The following is a 24,966-nucleotide window of genomic DNA, read 5'->3' as shown; positions in this document are numbered from 1 at the left end:
AGTATATTAATTAAATGAAATAGAAATATAAATACATATCGGGGCACACGCTTTTTCATATAAAGTTTTCTACTCGAGCAAAATGTGAAAACGATTTTGTGCGAAACAAAAAACACTCACACAAGTAAATAAAAGTTTCGAGCACATTACAAAATAAAACAATTAGCAAATATCAACAACAACAACAATAAACCCGGCTTCATACAAAAAACAACGAAGCATATACATACGTACAAATAACAACAAAAAATACAATTAGCAAACAATAATCACATTAGCAACAAGAACAATAACAACCACAAACAATTGTGATTCAACAATCATGCAATCACCAACAACAATAACAACAAAACAACAACACCGATAGTGCAACAAATAATGACAGAGAAAACTAAAGCGGTACAGTAAACCATCCGACAAAGTGCCGGCTTACACACACAGACACACAAAAAAGTTGATTTACAGACTATTATTTATTCGATAACTATTTTAAATTTCCGATATTTTTTGTTTGCGGTGTTTTAACGAATTTTCCATAACATTACTAAATTATCGATAAATCGCGATTTCCTTTACTTTTTTTTTTATAAACTTATCAAAAATCTGGTTATTATTGGAAAGAGTTTCGTGAAAATTTCCTGGAAAAAGTCTACTTTTTATTTAATATTTCTCACTTTCATTATATTTTTCAATCGCCATTGCAGAACTTACTTCATATTCCTCCTCATTATTCCCCCTCCAAGCATACCTTCATAACGTTGTGGTGCTGTTTATTTTGGTTGGTTTCATTCCGCACGTTTTTGGCATTTGACTCAGCTGTGTTAGACTGCGCATTGCTTGGGAATCACGATTGGCAGCTGGCGGTATGGGTCTCGCCACAACATGCCTTAACGGCTGAAAATTAAGTTGATTTGGATTTCGTGTCAAACTTCGGCGGTTGCTTCCCGCCGCTGTGTGCGCATGTATGTATGCGTGTGTGTGTGCGTCATTTCACTTTTATGCTTTTCTTGCACAGTCGGGAGTACGATAGAATTTGACGCCGTTGAAGGAGGGCGATAACTGTGTGGCAAAACTGTTTATGCCAACCCGGTTTGGTATATGTGAGTGTGTGTGTGTTTGTTAAGATTTGTGGCTGCCATCTAACGTAAAATATTTACGAGACATGCAAAATGCACATTAGACTAATTGCTTATAGAAGATTTGGTAGATAAAATCCTCATTTATTTAATGTGAACCGATTGCTGGTGGAGTTTAGGCAAATATTTTTGGAGATTTTGCAAAGGAAAACATTTTTCCTTGCCCAAATTGTTCGCAGTAAGTTGGGTGTTCTTGGCGCTCATGAAATAATAATGTGATAAGCTTTAATTATTGTCATTTAACGCTGGTTGCCTGTGGTTTTTTGATCATTTGAGGTCTTACACTCTTCGACGTCCAGTCGTCTGAATCAGCTGAGCGAATCAGCTGTTGACGGAAGGATAGTAATTTATCACATTTTAACACATTGCTGTTGCTTAAATTCCAAAAATGTATTTTCTTTGTTTGCATGTGTGTCAACAATGCCGCAAAGTGCAATATGAACTCGTTGAAAACTTTGCACACTACATTGTCACATGTGGTCTTACTATATGGAATACCTACACAGTCATGCATAATCACATATGCAGACAACGGCGCTTGTATCCTGCATCATCCATCCATTTTCAATTTCATTTTTAGTTTCACTTTCACTCTCATATTATCTACTACTTGTGTGCGTGTATTGCAGCACGCTTGCTCCGTACTCTTGCTGTCCTGTGCGTTCGTTGTTGTCGTCTGTTACCTCATTACATGTTTTTCACTCAACCATTTTAAGTTTTCTGTTGTACGTTTGTGTGTGTGTACATATGTATTTGAAAATGCGAAAATTTGTTACCCTGTATGTGTGTGTGTGTTAGTATTTCAAAAAATAAACTCAGTAAGTTCTAAAAACTTTCAATGTCAACTTATAACCAAATACCCTAAAAATTATGTCATGGACCTTTTGCACAAAGGCACACATTTACAGCACTGCTACACTGAGAGAATTTCAGAGACAAGTTATAGCAGGCAGTGCTCAATTTAAAGAAAAGGTGGGAGGCTGGGCTAGCGAGCAATTTAGTCATGATTTTGTTTTTGATGATTAAAAAATTGATATTTTGTAAAATATTGTGGCAATTATTTTTATTACTTTGATGATTGATTTTTCTTAATTTATCATTAATCGATTATTTTGTGTAAATTATCGATGGTTTTTGTAAATTATCGATAGTTTCTGTAAATTCGTCGATTGTTTTTTGTAAATTTATTGATTATTCTGTGTGAATGTATCGATTATTTTGTGTGAATGTATCGATTATTTTGTGTGAATGTATCGATTATTTTGTGTGAATGTATCGATTATTTTGTGGAAATTTATGTAAATTCATCGATTATTCTGTGTAATTATAACGGTAATTTTTATCAATTATTTTATGTAAATTTATCGATTATTTTGTGGAAATTTATGTAAATTCATCGATTATTCTGTGTAATTATAACGGTTATTTTGTGCAAAATTTACGATTATCATGTGTGAATATCGATTATTTTATGTAAATTTATCGATTATTTTTTTGGGGTTTTTTCGATTAGTGTACAAATTTAACAACTATACTTCGTAAATTCATCGTTTATTTTGTGTAAACTTATCGATTATTTTGTTTTCGATTACTTTATTTGTTTTATACATACTTTTGTGAAAGTAACAAATTTATTTATTTCGCGCTGGTGCGCTGGTCATTTATATTGCATTATTTTTCTTTATTTTTGAACAGCAAGTCGCAACTCGTGGCTGCTTCTGAAAGTTTATTAGCGAGTCCTGCAATTGCCTGATAACATTTCAAATGTGTATATACGATGTTCACACGTTTATAGATTTTTCTCGCTTTATGTATTAATGCTGTAACCGAAATTTCACATTATCAACACACAACCGCAACTCAATCTGAATTCCACATAAACATACATACTATATGTACGTGTTTAATTTGTGTGCCTTACACTGCTAAGCGCACACCTACTGGCGTACACAGAATTCTTTGCCATTTTCTGTACTTGACTTCCTTTATAAAACTTTCTTCTGTTCGCACGTGTATTAACCCACATACACGCTCGCACGCACAAAACCACATCGACACACATAACCCACTAAAACAGCCTGTGTACAAATGGTGTAGATCTTTTGCTGCCACGCGCTCTACATTCGCTTTCATCGCTCTCTCTTTCCCTCTCCCATATAATACAAGTCGCCGTCACTTTGTTTGCACTTCGTTGGCTATCTTCTGTCTTTCCTATTAATTTTTAATGTATGAAATTGTCAGCAAACAGTTGAGAAAAGTTGGATATGTGTGAATGAGCCATATACTGCCAGTGAGCTTCCATTGTTGAAGTCTTTGAAGTGGACTCAAGGTGGGCGGTGAAATAAAAAGGTTTTTGTTTTATTTCACCTAAGAAAACACTCGCCAAGTAAGCTTTATTGACAGTTGGGATCTTGGGTGTTTATTTTCATAAGCTTTGGAGGAGCGTTAGGCGAGAGAGAGAGACAGAGCAGTTAGAGGTTTTGAAACACAAGCGGTAGGTCATAAATAAAATTTGAAATCCTTAAGAATTCATTGGAGAATTGTGCGTGACTTATAACTTAAAGAGTGAGTCTGTTTAAAGAGACTCGTTTTAGGGTTAAATTTCCTATTTTCATATTGTGTATGTATTCTTCTTCTTTATTACTCTAATTTTATTTTATTTGCTTAACCCGCTACACTAAAGACTCACAACCACTCCAACTCCAATTTATGTACAATTTCCTTATGCAGCAAATCTGTTCGACACAACTATGAATAATTTAAAAAATATATACTATACATAATTTTTTAAATCAACTTTTTTGTGTGTGCCCCGACTCGAGAAGAAAGTTAATGGAAATTTTAAAAATTTTACAAAAATTTCTATTAAATGTGAGCGTAAAGCGTTTAACCAAAAATATATTTAAACATTTTTCTTTATATAGCTACTGTCCTTTTTTCATTTTACCAGAAATTAAGAGACATATCGTCACCTAAAATGCAAAACAACGCAACATCATTTTTCATAAGTTTACAGGTGAAGAAAAACGATATAATAGAAACCACTCATATTGAAACAAAATTTGAGGTTTGGTTATAAAATTGTTATACTTGTATATTGGTTATTATATCTGACAACGATTTTCAATTATTTTTTTGATGATACGGTGTTTTGCATTTTAGGTGACGATATTTTATTATTTAATATTTAAATTTTCCAATAGTTTTTGTTAGTGTGTTATAATTTCAAAAATTTTTTTTGAATGTTCAGAACTCTCCAGCTTAGAGTTTATATTTCAATATTTTTGGTTGACGACTTACATATACAAATTTCAGTATTTTTTTAATGAAATCATCTTTTTTTAATTTTTGAGTTTTTACTTCTACAAAATAACGTAACAATATTTTTATTATTTGTTTATTTTATTTTCGTTGAATTTTTTTTATATTTGGCATATAATTTATTTTTATTTCCACTTATTTCTTTTTATCTAATTTTTCGTCTCATCTTATTTTATTTAATTGTTTTGCCATTTTTTGTTACTTAATTTGTTTGTTATTATTTTATTACCTACATGTCTGTATAGCTTTCCAGCTGTTACTATATATTATTTACTCTACTACTAATATTTATAACTAACATTCTCTATTGCTTATCTAATATTTATACGAGCCTCTTCTACTTGTCAGCGTCGGTTTATACATATGAAAATGAAAGTTTCTAAATTTTTTTCAACAAATTAACTTATAAAGTTGCTATTGTTATTGTTGCTACTGTTTATATTGTCTATTTAAAAAGTTCAATATTTTCTCACTTATTATTACGTTAATCATTTATCACTAATAACTGGTAAAGCAAGTTAGAATTAAATTCCTCATATTAAGTGTAGTATATACAATACATACATAAATATATTTCAAACTTTTTTATATTAGACTGCTCATATATTGAAAATTCAATCATATTTGTAATAGTAATGTAAAAATAATTCAATTCATTATTTAATTCACGTTAATTTTTTAAGTTTTACCATATTTTACAGTAACTTCCAGCAATTGCTGCTCTAAACGAATTGCCTTGTAAGATGCTCTAAACACAATGTAAAACTCCTTTCGATTATCGTTTTCGATAATGTAGTGTCATATTCTCGTTGCATTTTCTAGTTTCTTTCATGGCAGTAAAAAGTAATTTCCACATGCAGTAATTTCTGCTATATGTCTTGTTTAAAAGCGTATACACGCAAATATATTTACATATAATTATAATGTGAGTGAAAATGTTGGTATCACCGGAGCTGTATTTTATTGCTCAAAGAGAGAATTATTTCCAGCCGTTATAGTTAAGGCAAACATGAGCTGACTTGTTTGAACAGCCGCACACATGTCACATTAGTGGCTTCAAGAAACGGTTAAAATGCAATGCTACGTTTACTATTATTTAATGTTTATAAGTAATCAAAAAATAAAAATAATCATCATAACAAAGTTAAACTAATACATATTTATTTAATAATCGCGGCACTTTTATTCATGGCGCTTATTTTTTTAATGATAATTGATGTAAGTTTACTTTCTACATAATAGTTCGTGAATTAAAAATCATCACACTTCAATATTTAACTAGCACTTTTAGTAAAAATTTCGTTTAGTTATAAATATTTAGCTACATTTCTCGTTTTTATTTTAGCAGCGCGCGTTTTAAAATGTAAAGAAATACTAAACTAGATTTTAACGCATATTTCACAATACATTTTACTAGCAATAGCGTGCATTTTGTATGCCTCCATTTTTGTAGTGACTGAATTTGAATTTTGTTGAATTATTTTTCCTAAACGTGTTGTTGTATTGTTGTGCATTTAGTTTAGTTTTTATTGTGGAGTGTTTTTTGTTTTCTGCAAATGGCCAAAGTTGAAATGAATTGATATTGATTAAAGCGTTAAATGTGTTTTATGCTGCATACAATTATTGAAATAACAACAAAATAAGGATTACATAATTTTCGTATATTACATATTACTTACTATTCGTTGTCTTGATCATAATGCATTTGTAATTTTTTTCCTTCACAAAATTTTTTCTGCAAATGTGTTTTGCAAGCGTTAAATTTTTCACCAAAAAAACCAAAAACAAACAACAACATAAATTAAACAATATATAAATATCTAAACAAATTTTGTAACATTAAAAAAAATCAATAATGCTCTTAAAAAACTTGCAACTGCAATTCTAAGTAATAATTTAAATATTCTAAAAAAAAATGCAACAAAATAATATTTTCAATATGTATGTATGTATGTACCGCTCTACCAAGTGATATCCTTCAGAAAACAACTTGAAACAACTCAACTTGAACACTTGTATGAAAAGCAAAAGCGCCATCTATTGTATGTTCGTACCTTGTTTGTTTGAATTGATATTTCAGTCACGTTATGCGTTTTCACCGCAGGATACAGATTTCACCTCGTCGTATCCAGGTCCACCAATGAATCGGCGCGGTTATAACGATTTTTCAGGCGGCGGCGGCGGCGGTGGCAGCATGGGTGGTGGCGGCGGCAGCGCCATGGGTTCCATGAACAATATGGCGCCCGCCGCCAGCACAAATTCGCTGAATTGTGGCAGCGGTGGCGGTGGCGGTGGCGGGGACGGACTAGGTGGCGGCTCGAATGGCACAAATCTAATTGTGAACTATCTACCACAAGATATGACAGATCGTGAACTCTATGCTTTATTTAGGACAATCGGTCCTATAAACACTTGCAGAATAATGAGAGATTATAAGGTGAGTTATGCAATTTAATATGTAATTTTAAGAAATTACTTTTTAATTATCCCAAACTTTCAGAATACCGATAAAATTCTTCAGTATTTGTGTTCCCACAACACCTAGGTTAATAGGTTAATACCACAGCTGTTTTAATTGTTTTCATATCATTCCATTTACTGCAATATTTAATATTACACTCAAGTTCAAATTTGACACGGACTACTCCATTTAAACTGCGTAGTTTAGTATATGAACCAGTCCTGTACAGTTTCCCATTGCTTTCCAAAAATATACACTTTTTCGAATTTAATTTCCCACTCAATCATATTGGAATGATTTAATGCCACAATGTCAGTTATTCGGCGTTCTTTTTTCATTACTTGTTTCTATATTTACTTTATCTATTATGAATTCATTTATTCACTTTGCAAAGTTGATTTTTTGTGCAAACTTTTTTGCATACTTTTTTTTGTCTTTTGCATTTGAAGTGTCAACTGTCAGCTGTCAAATTTAATGACACACACCAAACGCGCGCGCAAATTCTGCGACGTGCTAAGCGTATGTACGTAGGTAGTGAGTCCTCCGTGCGCCTTTCACTGCATATCAAACACTTCAGCAGGATTACTGCGACCACGAACACACACACAGATACAAAACACAGCTGTCATGGTAGCAATCTGCTTGATGGCCTAACTATCTGTTTGGCTTTCTACATACAATACATACATATTTAGGTATATGAGTCTATCCATTCTGCCTCCCATCTACCCACCACGCAGAAAGTACTGCGGCATGCCGCTCAGCATTTTAATATTATTACACTGATGGATGTTGACGATTTGAATGTCGGCTGAAGTGCGCTGCAGTGCTTTTCCTTTTATCACTCATCCATTTTTTTGTTTTATTATTTTATGTTATAATTTTTGTGTGGCAATTTTTAATGAATGTTATTTAATTTCCTTTTCTTTATGCTCTTTCTATCTCTCAAATATAGACTGGTTACAGTTTTGGTTACGCTTTTGTTGATTACGCTTCCGAAACGGATTCACAACGAGCGATAAGAAGCTTAAACGGCATAACAGTGCGCAATAAGCGTTTAAAGGTGAGTAAAACATTTTAATATTACATTTGTATATGTGGCGTCTGTCTGTATATATGTGAACTATGTAGTGTCTCAGTTCGAACAATCCGGAGGTTGGAGTCATGTGTAGAAGTTCACGCAAGTGAGGAAAGTTCTCTGATTGCCATTCACTTGGGAGTGGCCAGAAACGATTCTTTTACATATGGCTCAAGCAGCTCACGACTTCCAGTCTTTGACCAAGTATCCTCTAGGTAGCCAGAAATCATCCGTTTCAAGGCGAGCTAAAGTGAGAAGGCGAAACATGCCCTCCACAGGTTTGTGCGCTGGGTTTGGGGCCCGCCACGTAAAAAAACAGTACCAATGATGAAGTAAAGAAGAAGAAGAAGTGTCTCAGTTTTTGAGATAGAAGAAGAAATTTGCACACATCCTTTTCTCCACAAGAAGCTCCCAATAGCATATATCTGTCATGCAAACTGAAAGATTTTTTATAACTCGTATGAAAAACACTGGTGCAACCGAAGTTCAAATTTTTTCTTATTTTCGAATAATATTAACTTAAGCTCCCGCTCCCCAAGTGGTTACTTGAAGTTTATTAGTTATGTTTTTGTTGTGAAAATTTTGTTTCGATTTAGTGCAGCAAGCGAGCAAGTTCCGCCCACTCTGCCCGGTGGCCTTTGCTGCGAACTGCTGATTTTTTATGAACACTTGGTCAAAGGTCAAGTGAGTAGCAGCAGCGTATCGCAGCTGGCGCACTTGTTTGCTCCAATTTCAATGCGCCGTGCTATCTAACTACAAAAAAGTGCAAAGAAATCGAAAATGAGAAATACACTGCAAAATGCTGTGCAAAAGGATGGAATAGTGAACAATTAAAACTCACTAACAACCTTTTGCTGTGGCAATGCGTTGCGCTCTGCCCTGCCGCCGCTTTTGACTTTCTAAGTATTTCATTTCATATTGATTTCCTTTTGTGTTGTATATTGAAATTTCGATTTAAATTGTTGCTTGAAGGTTGGTTTGGGATACGCACTTACATATATGCAAGTGGATTAGGGTGGTGAAAATTCGGACTTAAAATATTTCTAAGAATTGTCATAGACCGGGAATTGAAAGCAACTTTAAGTCCGATGCGCCCGAAGACATGTTAGCTCAGGGTTGTATCACAAGTGCTGCCAGTTTGTTTGAGCGTGTGGTAAGGTGCAGTTCGATTCGTTACTCTTCAAGGCTTGGGGATCGTAGATAGCTAACAAGTGGAGGTCTTCCTCTTCCTCTGCTTCCCCCGGCGGGTACTGCGTCGAAGATTTTCAGAGCTGGAGTGTTTTCATCCATTTGGACGACATGACCTAGCCAGCGTGGCCGCTGTCTGTTAATTGGCTGAACTATCTCAATGTCATCGTATATCTCATATAGCTCATCGATCCATCGAGTAGAATAGTCGCCGTGGTCAACGCGCAAAGGACCATAAATCTTCCGCAGAACCTTTCTCTCGAAAACTCGTAGTGCCGACGAAGTCACACAAAAGGGTGTCGCCTTGTCTGAAACCTCGTTTGGTATCGAATGGCTCGGAGAGGTCTTTCCCGATCCTGACGTAGCTTTTCATGTTGCTCAACGTCAGTTTGCACAGCCGTATTAGTTTTGCGGGGATACCAAATTCAGACATCGCGGCATAAAGGCAGCTCCTTTTCGTGCTGTGAAAAGCAGCTTTGAATCGAAAAAGGTGGTACGTGTCGATTCTCTTTTCACGGGTCTTTTCCAAGATTTGGCGCATGGTAAATATCTAGTCAGTTATTGATTTACCAGGCTTAAAGCCACTCTGATAAGGGTCAATCAGTTTATTGGCGGTGGGCTTTAATCTTTCACACAATACGCTCGATAGAACTTTATACGCGATGTTGAGGAGGCCTCCCACGGTAGTTGGCTCACGTGTCATCACTATAAACTAATTCTCTTGGCCTAACAGCACAATGTGATGTCTCGCTAGTCTCGTAATGGAAAAGCTTTGGATATTCATCCGAACATCTCGATTAAATAGTTATTTTCATTATGCCTAACTCGTAGTACGAAACCCCTGAAATAGCTTTCGGTAAAACGATTGGGGTGCCAAGCTGTAACCAAATATTAATCCCGTCCAGCGTAGACTAACCAGCCGTTCTTTCTTTTTGTGACTTCGTAAAAAATTGTGTGCCACCTAGGGCATTTCCTCGTTAAACTCGCTTATAATTGTTATTGCCTACATTCAAAACAAAAAAAAAACAAGTTTTATGCTTGCAACGTCAAATAATTGTAATGATATGCAACTTATTTGAAAATAAAAATTAATAGACTACAGCAATATTTTTTGCAACTTAAAATTGCACTGGACTACACTTAAATTGTATATTTCTAGCTCACAAGCATACTTTAAGGCGCACAACCTACATAGGCCAGTAATTTAAGCTTACGCCCTATTTTTAAACGCCTCAATTTCACTTGTATACTCATACCATTTCTCTCGTCATTCACATTCTATCCTGTAAGAAGTAAATGCCACCACATTTTTGGTATTTTATTTTCAATTTCATTTATTGTGGATAAAAATAGAAAATCTAATACTGTCTGTGAGTGCACAGCAATGATGAGCCATGAATGCGCACAAAAATATAGTTAAAATGAATTGAAATGAAGAAGAAAAATAGAAATAAACTTGAAATCCTTAGAGATTTGGCCAAGTGTGCATTTGTGTGGGTTTGTGTTGAGGCAAGCGACATCAAGTGAAAAATGATAAAAAATTTAGCGAAACATTCTTACAGTTCATGAAGCGCACGCAAGCGAAATATTAGGTAATTTTTATGGGATGCAGGTGTGAGGGCGAGCAGTAAACAAGAGCAGCTCAAAGTAGTGCAGTGTTTATAAATAAAGGTTGTTTTCTTAGAGGCATGGAACTTTATTTTAAACACATAAAATACAAAAAATAATAATAAAATTTTGAATTTTTTTATTCTCGTCAATGACGCGCCGATTGTTGGGTTAGTCGCCTCAGTCATAGCAATTTTTTCGGTAAAACCCACTGACTTGACGTACACAGACCAAAAATGGTCGAACAATAGATACATCACATTACTTAGGTGGCCAAAAGCCAAGTCCATTTTTCGATGCCACTATTCTCACCAAATATTAGACCCTTTACTAATGACTTGCGCGCTGTGTTTATAGTTGGATGATACATATTGAGGTGGAGGCCCAAGGAGAAGTGAAAGTATGTATGTCTGTAGCCCTCCTCAATGTCACCAACGTTTGCTCCAACTTTAGTTTTAAAAAGTATGGTCCCATAGCAACGCGCAAATCACAGCAAGCAGTTCCTATTTTTCGAAGAAGGGAGACCTAGAGTACCTATTAGGCACTACTAATCATCCAAATAGAGCGTTTTTTCCTTTTACGCACTCATTACGCCAGAAATATGGCAGATCACTGAATATACATAATTTGACGTTAAAATGTCAGAGTAAATTTGCCGCATACAACACGAAGTTGTGAAATCTTAAGCTCATCTGTTTGCTTGGATAGATATCCATTTAAGAAATTCTCTACCTCTAAAAAAAACACCCTTTATGTGAATTGAAAGAAATATTGTTAAAGCAAGTGTCGGCGGTTGTCTGAGTTTCATGTTTGACTGGAGTAGTTTATACTGAAGACTGAAGCATTAGCTAATTTATGTAATGAGCGAGGTTTACTTTGAGGTTATATGAACTTCAGGGATCCATAAGACAAAGGAAAAGTAGACGCTGAAAAAGAAAAACTGTCCTTAGTTATGGGATAAGTCCAGTTGTGCAATATTTAAAAGATGTCGGGCCATAATCAGAGTTTCTGTCTGCAAAATGTGATGCTCGTGGACCATCTATTTAGGTGGCTGACGAATATACAGGGTTTGTCTGGAATTTAATAGGACTGATTTTCTTCTGCCGCGACTGTACTTCGGAGTAAATCTGCGACAGAGACGTTTGATATGATCAAGTAGGCTTACCCAGATCTTGCTTTAGAAGTGGTGTGTTTCGGTGGCACCAGGACTTTTTGGAGGGCCTCGCCCAAAAAAGGGAAGAGAGGGCAAATCCAAAGTGAAAACGATGCTGATTATCTTTTTTGCCATCAAAGGCATCGACCACCATGAATTTGTTTCTCCTGGACAAATCAATGCCAAGTTTTACGTGGAAGTCCTCAAGAGCCTCAAACGAAAAGTCAATCGGGTCCGACAAGACATCGCAGCCGATTAAATGTTGCACCACGACAACGCCCCGGCTCATACAGCCTTTCTTGTGAACAGCTACCTAACCGAGGCCGGCATCCCAACGCTTCCGCAGCTGCCCTACAGCCCAGATATAAATATGTCTTTGCAAATATATGGAGATACAACGCAGTTTTAAATGATACCCACCCACGGAAGTGTTGATTTATTTATCTTTAGTTCATCAATGTCATTTATTTGTCTAGCAACAATTTTGACACATTCACTTCAATTCATTATGACAAACACAATGTGTCATTGGACGCCAACGGTATTGTAGTTGGTTCACAAAACAAACAAAAATAAAAATCATAAAAAGCGTATATCAAATAATAACCTCACTTAACGCAGACAGACAGTATGCCAGATACCGACCGATACACGCAGACGGTTGCGATTGCGTTCGCAACGTACAAATAGTAATGCAGATCGGGCGAGAGCTCATTGACAACAAATCAAGGCAGTGATGAAAAGCAAACTTTTTTGTTGTTTCTGTTGTTATTCATAACAAAAATAACTATTGTCAATTTGCTGCTGCTCGCACCGCGTGTGCAGGACCCGTCGAAGCTGGAGCATTCGCTGTTCTCAACCGCCCTAAAATGTAAACAAGCTGAGAAGTGTGGAATGTGTTTATGGAAAACGTTTGATTGCTTTGCTATGATTTCACTAGCTTTGTGATTTCTTCTTGTTGTCACTTTTCTTTACGATTTGATTCGATGATAGTGCCTCTCGTATTTAGTGATTTGTTAGAATAGGAAGTTGAAGAGGTAACAACTACAAGGGCGGCGATAGAAGTGCTATTGGGTTAAGCAGCGGTTTTTTGTCAGTTCAGTTGCGAGGTGCTCTGTCTGAAAGGTAGATTTGAGTAGGTCGGGAATGCCCTCAGACTGCGCTGCTCGATTCAACATCATATTGAACCCAACGTGGATGATTGCGTACAACCATCTCAACTACTGTTATACTTAGTAAGAGACGGTGTTTTAATGATTTAATAGGAGTCCTAGGAAAGGTACATACGTAGGTAGCAGTGTACCTGCTGCTTTATAAAGCACGATGTTGTGCAAGAGTTGCTCTATTTTCGCGGGTTGCGTGGTTTAACTCCAAGCACGACATGCAGTGGGAGGGAGTCAGTGAAGTTGTTAATAGCTCCACTATGAATCAAGTTCAGTGTATGTCTGAAGTCCGTCGCTGTCTGTCCATTACAGTGTGTATCTGTAACTACTAGAATATCTTCTTCTTTACTGGCGTTGTCATCGCTTACGCGATTATAGCAGAGTTAACAACAGCCAGTCGTTTCCTCTTTTCGCTACGTGACATGAATTGGCGATTGCAAGCGAAGTCAGGTCCTTCTTCACCTGGTCTTTGCAATGGAGTGGAGGTGTTCCTATTCCTCTTCTTCCCCTGGCGGGTACTGCGTCGAATACTTTCAGAGCTGGAATGTTCTTGTCCATTCGGATGACATGATCTAGCCAGCGTAGCCGCTGCCTCTTAATTCGCTGAACTACCTCAATGTCATCGTATATCTCATAAAGCTCAGCGTTCCATCGAATGCGATACTCGCCGTGGCCAACGCGCAAAGAACCATAAATCTTTTGCAGAACCTCTCTCTTGAAAACTCTTAACGTCGACTCATCAGATGTTATCATTGTCCATGCGTCTGCACCATACAGCAGGACGGAAATAATGAGTGACTTATAGAGTTTGGTTCTTGTTCATCGAGAGAGTATCTCAGTTTTTCAAATATTTTCCACATTTTCTTTTCTTCTTTTTTTTATAATATGAAAATTTCTTTATTTATTTTACAGGTTTCATATGCTCGTCCTGGCGGTGAATCGATTAAGGATACCAATTTGTATGTTACGAATCTACCACGTACAATAACCGATGATCAATTGGATACCATATTCGGTAAATATGGCATGATTGTACAAAAGAATATACTAAGAGACAAATTGACGGGCAAACCACGTGGCGTTGCATTTGTCAGGTGAGTTCAAACGTTTCCCTTTATTTGTAAGTTATAATTTTTGTAGGAAATATTCAGCGGCATTAGTCCACTTACACATGCTTCCAATTGGCACCTACCGTTATAGATTCAATAAGCGCGAAGAAGCACAGGAGGCAATTTCCGCTCTGAACAATGTCATACCCGAGGGTGGATCTCAGCCGCTCACTGTACGCTTAGCCGAGGAGCATGGCAAAGCGAAAGCGCAGCAATACATGTCACAGGTGAAATTGATTGGTGGCGGCGGCGGCGGTGGTGGCGGTATGGGCGGTCCTCCACCACCACTCATGAATATGGGCTACAACAATATGGTGCACAGAGGTAGACAAAATAAATCACGTTTCCAAAAGATGCATCCCTATCATAATGCACAGAAATTCATTTAAACGATGAAAAACTTTTATTAATTAATCGTACATAGTAGTAGTGTATGTATGATGAATATGAACGATAATAACTTTTGCTGGTGTAGAGGAGCGCAAAAAGCAGCGCCTTTGATGATCTTGATATAAGAGTTTTTTCTTTATTTATGTTTTTTTTTGTTTGGCAAAGCGAACGCATGAAGCATTATTAATGACAAACAGACAGACAATGCATGAAAGCGTGAAAAGCTAAGCAAAGAAAATATAATATAATAATATTTTAAAATATAAACGTAATATAAACATTTTTTTTCCTAAACTTTAAAGCTAAATAATAAAAAAACACAAGCAGACGTTAAATGAACTAATATATATTTTTTTGTTTGTAATTTTTTGTTTAATGTTTCTTATACCCGTACGTAGAGATCTATTATAAAAGAGAATAATAGAAAGATAATGCAATAATAATCTGTGTGGCTCTTGTTTACGGAACACTCTTGCTGATATACGCAAAGTAACGTCAAAACCGAGCCTAATGAATTTATTTATTCTTTATTTTTTTTTATTTTCCGGGATGAGTATATGAGTATACATACATATATAATATGTAAGGGGTCTGCTGATTCGCTAGATTGCGGCAATGTTTAAGGTATATTTTTTTTATTTGCTGAAATAATCCATTTAAGCTGAATTAACTGAAAAACACAAAAAAATATTTTAAATAACAAATATTAAAAGTAAAATATAAAATCTCAAATAAATTACTAAGAAAAATAAAAAATGTTGCGGCTGATAAAAATGAAGTTATTGGCTAAAGCAAAAAAAGTATGTTTTTTTTTAATATTTGGGTTTAAAACACAATGGCTTGTCTAAAATACAAAAAAAGTTAAATAATTATTTTAATTTTTTTTATACATATTTTTTTATATATATTTTTTATATATATATATATTTTTTCTTTTTTTATATACATATATATTTTTTTTTTTTTTTTTTTTTTTTCTTTTTTTTAATTATTTCGGCTGACACAGAACCAGATCATATATATGTATTTTTTAATATTTTCTTATTTTTTTATTTTTGAATTATTTTGTCTCCTAAAAATTAAATTATTGGCTAAAACAATGAAAACAATGTTTTTTTTAATATTTCGGTTTGGCTAAAATACAAAAAAAAAGAAATTAAAATATTTTTTTTTAATTTTTGTAATTATTTCGGTTGACAAAAATTAAGTTATTACCTAAACACAGGAAAAAATTAAATATAATTATTATGCTGAGGAAATAAAATAAAAAAAACGCAGAAAATAAAATTCAATTTGTTTTCGTTTGCAAAAGAAAATAAGTGTCAAAAGAAAAAAAATTTTATGACAAAATTTTTTGCACGCAATGTTGGTAAATTTATTTTTAAACAGTTTTCGATTTTTTGTTTGCATAAATGTTTTTTTAGTAAATATAATGAATATATTCTTCTGTCGCTTTTGAGTGATTAAGTCGTATATACATACATACATACATATATACAAACATAATTGCTTTAAAAAATAAAATGCGACATAAATAAGACATACCTATATAGCATATATCTATAAGAGACCTTTATTATCCGAAATTTAATAATTTATATATGTTTACTGGTGAATATTTACTAAAAAAAATCTAAGCGTGTTGGAGTAATTTAGATTTTTTTCTTTGAAAGCAAAATATACATAGTACTAACTATAATCTATAATTTCGTTCGAACATATTTTTTTCTTACTGACTAAGAAAAATATTCAAGTTTTTTTTTTAATTAAATTTTTTTTAATTAATTTTTTTTTTTATTTAATTTAAATTTTTTTTCTAATTTTATATTCTGCAGTCACTTTTTTTTCTCTATACGAAGCATGCTTTATTAAAACATTAGGCGCAGCTCAAATTATGCAAAAAAATTGTTTGCTTAGTTTTTGTACCACATATTAAAACGAAATAACTTTGCTTATGGAAAATTTTGATTTCTAATCGTTTAATTAATATATTTTATACACTTAATATATTATTTTTAGCGGAAATCCTGAAAGATCATTGTATTAATTAAATAAAATTGCGATATATACAACTAACAAGCAGACATTTCTTCTTTTCCTTGCCATTTAATTCTTATTTTCTTAGCCTTAAATTTGTTTTTCTTCCATTTTACTTTCAATATTTTTTTTTATTTATTAAAAATTTTTTTATAACATCAAAATTTGTTTATATTCGCAAGTTTATCTAGTTAGCCGACCGGAAAAAAAAATACAACCAATCCCCTTAAGGCTCAGCATTTTATATAAAGAAGCAGCAAAATTATTATTTTAATTTATCTTTATAATATTACTTAAATCAAAACTTTTCTGCAGCAAATATTCAAACTACTAAAGTTTTGTAAATTCTTAAATAATATTTGTAGATTTCCATTATATTTTATTAAATATTTCACATTCCTCGTTAAAATATTTCAATTAATAATTTTTCCGTTTAAACAGTTAACATTTAAAAAATAAACCCTTAGCTGGGCTCTGTTGTTTTACATGCGTTTATTTCATTCAATCCAACGGATGAGAGTGGTATTAGTTATAGATATTACATGAAAGCTTGACTTAGTATGTTAGAGTGCTAACTCTCCAACAGGCGCTAAACTATTGATGGTTTATTAAACTTTTTTATTTCACATAATAAAAAATTAGCACGTTTCCTTGGGTAATAACCTATAAAAAATCGAAGAAGTTTATTGTCTGTTTGCCAGCGGTATACATCTTCGGGTCTAACACGATCAATTATTTTACACAAACGATGGAAAACGCTTAAAAAGTAATATCTATTAACAGGAACGAATTCCTTGCGGACAGTCTGCTTTGAATCATAAAAACTAATCAACATTGTTTTCATTCGAGACTTTTGAAAACGCTTTTTATGGGTGTTTTGGCCCGCCTTTGGAAAAATAATTTTCAATTATTATTGATCTAAAGTTTAAACATTTAATATCTAAACCCATTAACATTATTGTTGCCAAATTTTCGAGAACACGTAAAACCAATTTAATAAAAACGTTGAAAGTGGCAATGTTATACCATAGATACATATGTCTGTACAAGACCATACATATTCAGGCTTAGTGTAAACTTCTTGTGAATACTAGGGCCGAAAATCATGATATGGGAAAGGGCTTCTAAAAAGAAAACAGGGAGAAATTGCTTGTGTTTTGGATGAAGTTACATGATTCTTCCAATAGTAAGGGGCCACCATCGAGATCGCTTTTCAAGTTGCTAGCCAATGTGGGCCCATTCAAGAATTTTTTTTGTTATTTAATTATTTTTTCAAACATGCCATTATATCTCTTTTTTGTATGAAAATTGTTATCTGCATATTTTATGCAATAAATAATACTTAAGAGGTCTGATTAGATAAAAAAAAAAGATATGTATATGTCGGGGATTTTCTTCGTTGACGATTCCATTATTTAAGGGGTACTTGTAAGTTCGAAAAAACTAATATATTTCGAAAAGATTTAATATATTTTATTAATAAAAATATTGGGTACCGTCGTTCCTGTAGAAGATCTCCTGAAAGTCCTCCACAAAAAGGTGTTTGGCAGTGAGGAAGATACTTCTGATCCAAATTACATTTACATTTTCTAGTTCACTTAATATTTTTTATTAATATAGCACAGTAAGTTCTGCTCCTATCGATGTCACATTGCGAACTGATTCTGCGAGGACATAGCGCCTAATTATTGCGCACTATTCTGTCGCCTTAAAAGGAACCTGCTGTAATAGACGTAAGCTAACGTTTTTTCTAGCCTTCAAAACACTTTTTATAAGCACTTTTAGGGATGCCCTTCAGCTCCTACAAGAATGTCACAATGTATACATAACTAAAAATGAAGACACGTTTTAAGCTAAAACAGGCACATAATTGGCTTTATAAATTTGTAACGTGTGAAATCTGGAATCTTCTTGATGAAAATGTAAACTATAAAGTCGCCGCGAGAAATCTAGCTTTTCTGCAATTATCTCAAAATAGTTAAACAAGTCAATGCTAACTGTCAGTTCCGAATATGTATGTGTGTCTCCAAAAGGTGAACGTTCGCCATGGCCATTTTTAGTTCAACTTAGTAGCTGAACTGGGGGTAATTGACAATTATTATACCCCCTGCGGTCACGTTTAACATGGAATGGTGAAGATCAAATTGCAACAGTGTTTCCACACATACAGGGTGGGTGGAGGGTGTGGAAGGGCCTTGGGAGATTTCGACGTGAAAGGTTGTGTTGTTCTACGTTTAGCTGAAGAAAGTGTTGTAGAAATAAACACATTATTTGGCTCATACTCGTATATTTCCTTTTCACAGCACAGCTTTTTACGTGGAAAACTCCCGTGTGTTTTGTGCTGATAAGCAATGAGTGCGGTCCACTTTGTACGCTGCCTTAAACTCGACTTGTCGCGCAAAACTGCATAAAATTTAAGTTAATTTAACATACAACTATGTGCTGCGGCTGTTTAGTAACAGCTGCGCTTAATTTTTATGCCACTTTTATTATTGTTTTTTGCTTCTTTGTATATGTACATATATAAATATATGTATGTGTAATATTAAGCTAAAACTAATTTGCGTGGCCTTTACAGTGCCCGCTCTAAATTTTGTTTGTTTACATTTGAACATGAATGCGTCTAATTTACGTGAAGTCGATAATTTATCGATTATGGATGCACTGTATGGTCGCTACAACAGTTTTCGCTCATCCAACGAAGACTATGCTGACTGCACTTTTTTTATGAAATGTATTGCAATTGAGTCTATAATTGTGGGATTTGGAGTATTTTTTTACTTGTGGTCGGCTATCTAGTCTTTAAAATGGTATTCTTGTAAAGAACTTACTGCTTTTCCTTCAATAATTACTTTTTTCAATCAATAAAACAGTTTTTACTTCTTATTTTATTATTTTTTAATTTATTTTTTAATTTATTTATTATATTTTTTTTTTTAATTTTAAAACCCTTGCTTTTAATTTTTTCTTTTTAATTAATAAAAAATAAAAATATTAAATTGTTTTCTTTAACACTTTTTTATTACTTTTGATAAAAATTTTACACATATTTACACCATAATAAATTAAAAATTATTAAACAACAAATTTCAACTAATTATACAAAATATTTATTTAATGAATGAAATTGAATTATTCTTTTTTTTCTATTATATACACTAAAATAAAACATTTCTACTAAAGCAACATGCAACATCGCTTGTTTATTAGCCGTCTAGCAGATTTTTTTAAAATAAGCCTCCAAAGCTTCATTATAAGGAGCATTTTATGCAAACATTGGTCAGAAAAGCAAGAAATAAATAAAATTAAGTTTAAAATAGCAAATGTACCCAAACACCTATTATATAAACATAGTAAAACATATAATCTTATGAATATGAATCATAGTACTAGAGCGCGTCATTGCAGCGTTTTTCTTCAAATAGAAAAATTAAAAACTGAAGTAAAAAAATACAATTAGAATTAAAAAAAAAAAATATTTACACAAATAGTAATATAAATAATACATTCGCAAGTACTTCAATATTCATGTCAGTATGTAATTAAATAAAAATGCTAAAATACATATTTTTTTGAATTTTTTTTTACCAAAACAAAAAAAAATGCAACCTTGTTTGCGCAAAGGCAAATGACATTTGCGTGTACCGTTAATTGTACCTTCACAACATTCAGCGGGAAGTATTTTTTTCGTTTTTGTTGTTTTTGTTAATTTTTTTTCTAGCTGCCAGTTAAGCAAACAAACATACCTAGTAAAATGCAAGCAAATATATTTCGCGAAGCTCGCTGCATCAAAACCAAAAATCACGTGCGCGCTCAGCAGCAATCAAATCAGCCAAAAAAATCGAAAAACAAAGGCAAGTAAGTACTTCTATAAACTTCCTCACTCCCGTTACTACGTAAACTTCTTAGCGCAAAAGGAGCAAAAGAAAATTTGCTGGCTGCAGCGCCTTCCACAACACACATTCCCTTTCCGCAGTAAAAAAAAATAAATTAAAATAAAAATGAAATAAAACAAATTCACCTGGGCTGTGATTGTTGTTCGTGTTGCAGCCGCTTACAAGTCGGCTATGCATTGTTTTTGTTATTTTTTTTACAATACGCTATATTAAATATCCAGCAATAACTAATTTTTTGTTAATGTGTATTTACTGCAAATTTTTTTTATAGATTGAAAACGTGATTTAGTAGATATTCGCAAGTATATCCAAATGTTGTTGTTCCCACTGAACGAAGGTGAGATTTTTTTTGTATTTTTTATCTAAACTTAAGTACATTACCACATACATGCATTTGCAAAAATATATAAAGAAACCAAATAAAAAAAATAATAAGTAATAGGGTGAACCAGAGTGTTGTAATATTATATATAATATATATACATTTTTTTTGCTAATTAAAAAATTTTGTCATATCAACTGCATGAGTGTTTTCATGCGAAAATCACAATTTTTTTTGAAAAAAGAAATACTGGCGCAGAATTTGATAATGATTGAATCTTTTGTAGCGGAGAAAATACAGTTTGTTCAACACAACAAATGTTAACGATATAAACAAAATTTTATTGAAGCAATTTAATTTAATTTAATTTTTTTTGTAAAAACAGAATAATTTAATAGTCTTGTGACAGGTAATTTTACTTTACCATGTCTTAATTAATTTTTTTTTAAGAATTGCTAAACTTTGCGCATAAAATGTTTGGAAATATAAAAATATATATATTTTTTTCGAAACCGAGCTAATTTTTTTCATAACTTTTATATAATATTACATTTAAATTAAAATTATTATTTTTTTCTGAAATTGAGCTAATTTTTTCATAACGTTTATTTATTCTATATAATACTTAGTTTTAAAATCATGCCAGAGAAAATATTTACTACAACATGTATTTATTACATACATACATATAATACTGGTAATTTAAAAATTAATCCTTTTTAGTATAAAAAAAATAATAATAATGATACGAACTAACCTAAGAGTTTTATGTAATTAATCTTAATTTTTTTGCTCATAAATTTTTCCGATACCTTTTTTAATTATTAGGTTTTTATGAATATTATAATACATACTTACGATGTATTTTTTGTTTTGATATTTCGTATTTAATTTTTTTATAATAATAATCTTTTTTATGCACCGCTAACCTTTGCTAATAAAATGTGTACAATTTTACAAAAAATAGAAAAAATATATTTTTTTTAAAGCCGAGCTAATTGTTGATAAAATTTATTTATAACACACATATTTTCGTGATATTTTTAAACATAACATTTTAAAGTTTTTTTTATGTACAAAAAGTATATACATTTAATAATTATTAATTTTAATGTTTTTAAGTTTTTTTTTTGTTTATTATTATATAATTTTTTTTGTTTTTGTTTTTGTTTATTATTATAATAAAAATAATTGTATACATTTAATAATACTTAATTTTAATATTTTTAAAATTTTAAAAATTCTTAAATTAATTGCTAAGGACAAAAATAGTAAAACAGAAAAAATAACATTATTACATAAAAAATAATGTTTTTATGCACTTGCAACATGTTGCTATAGAGTATAATAGTTTTAGTAGATATGGCTTTATATACATTCATATAAATGAACAGGATGACGATAAAAGTTGATATCCGGGTGACTGTCTGTCTGTCCGTCCGTCCGTGCAAGCTGTAACTTGAGTAAAAATTGAGGTATATTGATGAAGTCGGTCCACATGTTCCTTGGCAAAAAACTAAGGCGCAGTTCGTAGATAGGCATAATCGGAACACTGACACGCCGAGAAAAAGCTATTAAAAGAAAACCTATAAAACACCATAACTTAGCACTATGTATGTACATATGTATATACAGTTGAACTTCCTTAATTCGAACTTCTACAACTCGAAGATCCCCTTATCTCGAACTCTTGAATAGGTAATAGAAGGCAAATTTCATACAAATTGGGTAGTCGAAAAAGTCTTTTCGTATTTCTTATCAAACTTCAATTTATTTTTTTTATATATATTTAATGAACCTTAATGAATGAAAAATGTACCATTTTGGTTGACCATTTTGTGCCATTTTTCCCGCTAGAGACATTTTCCATCAATGTAAATCGAAGTTTTTTGTGGATTAAGGTGATTCGTATTAGGGAAGTTCAACTCTATATATAATTTCTTCAATTTCTATTCCCTGATTGATAGTTTGCACCTTAAGGTACATATTTCCCTGGCTTTGATTCTTTCAAGTTGCAAAAGTATAAAATATTCGGTTGCATCCGAATTTAGCCTTTCCTTAGTTGTTTTGTTTGCTATTCAATGTTTATTTATTTAATAATAATTTCCCAAAAATGAAGGCTCTACTTGTTTTAAGTCGGTTTCAAACAGCTTTTGATCTTTTTTAGAAGCTTTTTTCACACATTTAGCCTAACAAATGGCAACACAGTTGTTAAAAAAATTTATAATTTTTTTTTAAACAATTTTAGAAAAAAAAATTAAATTTTTTTATCAGTGTTTTAAAGTATTAAATTTTTTCATATTTTTTCTAACTGATTTTTGCGTTTTTTTAACGAATGGCAAATTGCTATTAGAAACTGCTTATATATGTAAATATATTAACTTTATTTTAAAAATTTAGTTGCATATTTTAATAATATCTTATTCTTTTGTCCAATGACTGTTAGGTTATGTTTTTATAATTATATATTTCTAGTATTTTTATTAACATTTTTTAATATTTTTTTTTATTTATATCTTATTATAAATATACATACACTGTCGATACTAATATTTTTTTGCATATTTTTTTTTTGTAATTTAATACATTTTTATAGTACTATATTTGTTATAAATTGCTCTTGTAAATTTTTTTTAAACAATAAATTTTTGTTTTGTATAAAATTGTGTTTACAAGAGTAAATATGTACTTGAGGCAAACATAAGTTTATATTTACAATTTCTAGGTTGTAGGATTGCGAATTTTTATTTAAAAAATTGTGGATTAGATTTTCAATTTCTAATTCTAATTTTGGGATTTGAGATTTTTATTACTTTGTTTTTATTTTTATGTAATTTTTTATTAAGATTGCAAAATAAGGTTGCAATACAATTTAATTTTAATACTAATATTAAATCAATTGTTTTTTTAAGCATTATTTGCAACCCTGCTAGGTTTATGCTAACTGCATACAAATGTATTGTGTAAAAATTCACAAATATGAACATACATACAATTACTGTTAAAAAGATAATATTTTTAATTAAAAAGTAATTACTCTTATTGGCTACTTTAATTACATTCCCGTTGTATTCTATCTTTCATGCTTCTTCTACACGCATGCTGTGCAATCACAACTCGCAACTACGACGTGCAACAACTACAACCAAAATAATTCCACATCAAACGAACAACAACATCAACATCAAAATGCTATGTAACATAACGCGCGTCTCATCAAACGAACAACAACAACAACAACGTCGACATCAAAATGTTATGTAATGTAACTCGCGTCTCAAATTTGCACTTTGCCGCAGACTTCAATTATTCCGGCCTTATTGACGGGCTTTATCGCAATAAATCCTATCACTATCCCTATTTATAATTCGTGACAATGTTGCCGCTGCTGCTGCTGCTTGCATCGACGATCATGGCATCGTTCTCGGCGACTTGTGCACGCTATCGCATCGACTGCACCGTATGCTGTTGACGATCACGTACACGACACTTTTCACACACACACACAAACAAACACACGTATCCTACTCTTCCCTCGAACCAGCTATCCAACAATTGTACAGCCCAGATATTAAGCGTGCTCTTTCACAACAATTACACATATTTAGGTAAATATACTACTAAAACACTAGCTAATCTATGCTAATAAATAGTTATGTAAGTATATTATGTATATATACATAGTTTAAATGTGTGTATATAAACGTGGAATACGTTTGTATGCGCTTAAGCGGAAACTCGTACTAAAAGGTGGGCGAAGAAAAAAGGAAAAGTAAAAGAAATGCAAATTTTGACTTAAAACGTAAATAAGTTGAAATTGTAGTTGGCGTTTGCAAGTTCGTAAATGAGTGTGGGGGTTATTCATGGCATGGTACTATTTGTATATTTGTAGCAAATGTTGAACGATCTCTATTTAGCTAGTTTTTTGATGATTAGTAAAAGAGCTAGAGTGTTAGCCCAAAAAAGTGCAAACCAAAAGTGAAATAATGTTAGTGTGAAAAAAGCTGATTTTAAGCCAATTATGAGAAATTAGTCTAAAAATCAAACAAATTTTGCGCGTATAATTAAAGAATAAAAAACAAACCAAAAAAAACATGTTATAAG

The 24,966-nt window shown here is 32.4% G+C and overlaps 1 protein-coding gene across 6 annotated transcripts in view; it reads left to right on the top strand.

Annotated features, from left to right (window-relative positions):
- The window catches only part of LOC120773648 (sex-lethal homolog), a 62,293-nt gene extending 37,327 nt beyond the window's left edge, over positions 1 to 24,966 (top strand). For 2 of the 6 annotated variants that reach the window (XM_040102656.1, XM_040102661.1), the window contains 5 exons: positions 6,538 to 6,894; positions 7,874 to 7,981; positions 14,021 to 14,202; positions 14,309 to 14,541; positions 24,162 to 24,966. In XM_040102656.1, the coding sequence (XP_039958590.1) occupies positions 6,538 to 6,894; positions 7,874 to 7,981; positions 14,021 to 14,202; positions 14,309 to 14,541; positions 24,162 to 24,229 (948 nt within the window). In that variant the 3' untranslated portion in view covers positions 24,230 to 24,966. Of the gene's footprint in view, positions 1 to 6,537; positions 6,895 to 7,873; positions 7,982 to 14,020; positions 14,203 to 14,308; positions 14,724 to 24,161 lie in introns of those variants that run through there. The other 4 variants (XM_040102659.1, XM_040102657.1, XM_040102658.1 and 1 more) reach the window with 4 other exon arrangements.

The sequence above is a fragment of the Bactrocera tryoni genome, chromosome 4 (assembly GCF_016617805.1).
Source record: "Bactrocera tryoni isolate S06 chromosome 4, CSIRO_BtryS06_freeze2, whole genome shotgun sequence".
Classification (NCBI taxonomy): domain Eukaryota; kingdom Metazoa; phylum Arthropoda; class Insecta; order Diptera; family Tephritidae; genus Bactrocera; species Bactrocera tryoni.
Note: the sequence above shows the minus strand (reverse complement) of the source record. Positions and strands in the feature narration are given on the sequence as shown.